The 4,147-nt window shown below is 39.3% G+C and overlaps 1 protein-coding gene across 1 annotated transcript; it reads left to right on the top strand.

The window, feature by feature from the left end:
• The first annotated feature begins 777 nt into the window (after nucleotides 1–777).
• LOC144762668 (E3 SUMO-protein ligase KIAA1586-like) lies at nucleotides 778–3,177 on the top strand. The gene has a single exon (XM_078647905.1). It carries the CDS (start codon nucleotides 778–780, stop codon nucleotides 3,175–3,177), a length of 2,400 nt encoding a protein of 799 aa, XP_078504031.1.
• Nucleotides 3,178–4,147: the final 970 nt, after the last annotated feature.

Below are 4,147 nucleotides of genomic sequence, written 5' to 3'. Positions count from 1 at the left end.
GGATTCCTATTCCCGAATGTCAATACATTGAAGTTTATTTTTCAAATGTGTAAGTTTGATGCCTTAAATAAGTCAGCACAGGTGCTCACGCCAGAAGAACATCCTGTAACTTATCCCTCACACTGATACACACCTAATAGTTGCTACTACAACACATAGCTGTTGCAGGAATCTCAACAAAGAATCTCTGCCAGCCAGTACAGCATCTCTGTGATAGGCTCGAGAATTGGGGTAGCGTAGCTTGCAGTTTCACTCTTCTTACCATTAAACACAGGCCTAGCCTACAAGCTGCCTGCAAAGTGCCCTTGAGGCTTTGCATTAACCCAGGCACGGGTCTGCTTTTCCTATCTGGGTAAGTACGTTTCCCCCATTTATAGGGAGGCCAGCTCACCTCACTAGCTCATTCCTGAGCCTCAGAATGCCTGAAGTTAGAGTGCCAAGCCCTAGATGTACCATAGCAAATGTGACAGCAGGAGTAGGGTCCCTATACAACCTGTCTTCCTCACAGGATTTACTTTGCTTCAGAGAGACCTAATTCGAGCCATCTTGAATCTTTACAGCTGTTTCAAAGAGGTAGCCTATGGCCTACACACATCATTAACAAATAACAACTAGCGATATCTGGTAGCTACTCCACATGGATGTTAAATATGTGCAGATGCAGAAATGTCTTTGGTGCAACCTGCAAATAAATATTATTGGTGCATGTTACTTTGATGAATTGACATCACACTTCGCACATGTCTAGCGTGTTTTCTTTCACTTTGCATCCTTAGAATGTCTCAGAGTGGACAGAAGAAGATTTCAAGCTACTTCACAAAATTTAAGCCCAAGATTGATGAGGAGCCTGCTAGCAAACTTGCTAGAAAAGACCATACACTTACAGTGGAAGAAGGGAACAAGGAAGATGAAGTGCGAGAGAAGGCACTAGATGATGAGAGTGACACCACTACTAGCAGCAGCGTTCTCATCACCCCTACAGAAGAAAAGACACAAGATCGTCCTCTTACAGATGAGCCGCATCATGCTGTGGAGATTGCTGTAGAGATGGAGGAAACTCCAAGCACTAGCAAACAGTCTGACATATTATCACTGAAATCACATTCAGACAGACTTTTTAGGAAAGGCATTCTTCCTAAAGGTTGGAAACATGACCAAAAAATATATTTCCAACGCAAGCATCCATGGTTAATTGTTAAAGGCCCTAACCTTGGCTGTTCTGTGTGTCACCAAGTCCGTGATCTTGGTGCTGAGAAATCCAGGGGAATGAAATTGTCCAAAGAATGGACTGAGTCTACTGTGAAGGCATATGGCACCAATATAGAACAGCAGCAGAAGTCATTGAGGAAAAAGATTGGAGAACATGCACTAAGCAAGGCTCATGTTGCAACTTTAAAAATCTTAGAAAACGCTAAGAGATATACTTTATTGCAAGTAACTGCAAAAGCACAATCTGTACAAATGTCAGCAACAGCCAGAATATTCCGTGTAGCTTATAAGGAAGCAAAGCGAAACAGGCCAGCGTATGGTTTTGAAATGGAGATAGACTGCCACCAGTTGAATGGACTAGATATGGGTCGAATTTTGCACTCCAATGTAGCTTGTTCAAACATACAACGCCACATATCCTTAGAAATGAAGAGGAAGATATTTGCCAAAATTATTGAGCTTTCCCCCAAAGTAAGTCTTTTACTAGATGAAGCCACTGCGTTAAATAGGAAAAGTTCTTTAATTGTGTACATGCGAATGCAGCTACCTGGCATGGACTCCCCAGCTAATATGTTTGTTGACCTCATTGAGCTGAGTGATTTGTCAGCTGATGGCATAGTAAACAGTTTACTGTCTGCACTAAAAAAAGATCCAATTAATATAAGTGAGGACTTTCTCTCCAAATGCATGGTTTCAGTTGCCTGTGATGGAGCTTCAGTGATGTTTGGCTGCCACAGTGGTGTTGTAAAGAGGTTGCAAGAAAAAATCTCGTCCAATATTGTAGCCTGGCACTGCTCAGCACATCGCCTGGAACTTGCCGTTCATGATGTCATGAAAGATATTGGTGCTACAAATCATTTCAAAAACTTACTCGATAAGCTGTATTCTCTATTTTCCACCTCTGTTAAAAACCGTTTGGAGCTTAAGGAATGTGCTGAAGCTCTTGACGTTCAGCTCTGCAGAATAGGTAGAGTGTTAGATACTCGTTGGGTTGCATCAAGCTTCAGAACAGTGGAGGCTATTTGGAATGCTTATCCTGCTCTCTACAAGCACTTTAATAGTGCAGCTGATGATGGTTCCCGTGACAGTTCAACACGAAATATGTACACAGGCTTAGGAAGGCGGTTATCATCTATACAGTTTGTTGCTAATCTGGGCCTCATGTATGATGCTCTTCAGGAGTTATCCGAGTTATCACTTGAGTTACAGAAACGTGATTCTACAATCATTGATTCTCACCGGGCTATTTGTCGGCAAATAGCTGTGTTTGAGGCAATGGTAGACAGGCAAGGGAACCATTTCTCACTATGTAAAAAGGCCATGGAAGAAAATATATTCCAAGGTGTGGTGCTGCACAAAGGAAAGACCACGGACAAAATCATTGAACAGGGTCAGTTTTTTCGTAGCCTTGCAGAAAATCTAAGACATCATTTGTTGTCTACAGGAGGAACGAATTCTGCTGACAAAAAGGCTGAGTATGATACACTCATTAGCGAAGTGAAAGTTTTATACAAACAGTACTGGCCTGATGAGCTACCTGTTCTTTATGGTGAAAGTGATATTGAGTCTCTGTGTAAAAGATTCAACATTGCCAGCCGAGAAACCATGCGTGCTTACAGAGAGTACAAGGAATCTGGAGGCAAAGAAATTAAAAGGCAGTTCAAGGAACTTTTGATGGCCATACACACTATTGCTATCAGTACTGCAGAATGTGAGCGGGGCTTTTCTCAAATGAATCTGATATGCACATCCACAAGAGCATCATTGGTGACTCAAACAATATCTTCTTTAATGTTTTTAAATCTTGTTGGTCCACCATTTAGGAGATTCAACCCATTACCCTATGTTCAGTCTTGGCTTGCAAAAGGACGAAGATCAGCCGATGACACTAGGAGTAAAGCAAGGAAAGAGGAGGACATGGAATGCATAAGCAATTTAGACTGTTTCTGGGGTTTTCTAGAAAAATAGATGTAGCCCATTCCAACTGAGAAAATGTGTCATTGCAATGTTTTGGAAAAGTTAGGCTTTACTGTGTTAGGATATTTAGTTGTTCTAGTTTATATAGGTTATTTATTTGCATTTATACCCCTTTGTTGACAGTGTCAATTTATTTAATATTTTGTTATATTTATGTGTCTTCTTTGTTTGGATGTTATATTTATTGTTCTATTTAATATATTTTATTTATTTTGTTTTTTTACCAGTTTAATTGCTTTTTTGATTTTCATTTTACGACATGTATCTATTTGTATTTATATATTTTATTTTTTGTTAGTTTGTCTTTATATAATTACATTTTGTATGGCACTATGCCTGGTTATTTTGCACTAATAGGTATGACTTATTCACAATACGGTCAAATTGAAACTGCCCAGCCCCCTACCTATTCCTTTGGCCTTGGTATTTATTTATAAAATGTTATATAGCGCAAACCACATTTTGGTGGAGATCACATTTTTCTTTGCTTTATCTTAAGCTAAAATCTTTAATTAAAAAGTCATATTTTGAACATATGCCTCTTTTCTAATCTGTGTTGCCTGTGTCATACAGAACTACATGTTTCATGTTTTTCTTTTTTACTATTCTTAATGTCTAATAAATGCACATATAGCTCCAGAGACAAGTTATAGTATAAGCCCAACAATTGGTAATCATCCTTTTTTTTTTTGTTTCTCTAAAGCAGTCGCTTTAACTGAATATTACACTATACTGATTAACCCCATGCCACTGGAAGTGACAGTGGCTGACTGACTCATTCAAGTGTATTGCATGATTTTATTCAGTTTATCTGTTTGGACTAGTGTTTTCACAACATTGGGTTTTATTTTGTCACTTAACTTAAGCTATGTCAAAGTACCTTTGAAATCATAGACTCTGTTAAAAATGGCATGCCCTACCCCCAGTATTGTCCTTCCCCAAATCAGCACACAGAGCTCTG

The sequence above is a fragment of the Lissotriton helveticus genome, chromosome 6, assembly GCF_964261635.1.
Source record: "Lissotriton helveticus chromosome 6, aLisHel1.1, whole genome shotgun sequence".
NCBI classification, from domain to species: domain Eukaryota; kingdom Metazoa; phylum Chordata; class Amphibia; order Caudata; family Salamandridae; genus Lissotriton; species Lissotriton helveticus.
Note: the sequence above shows the minus strand (reverse complement) of the source record. Positions and strands in the feature narration are given on the sequence as shown.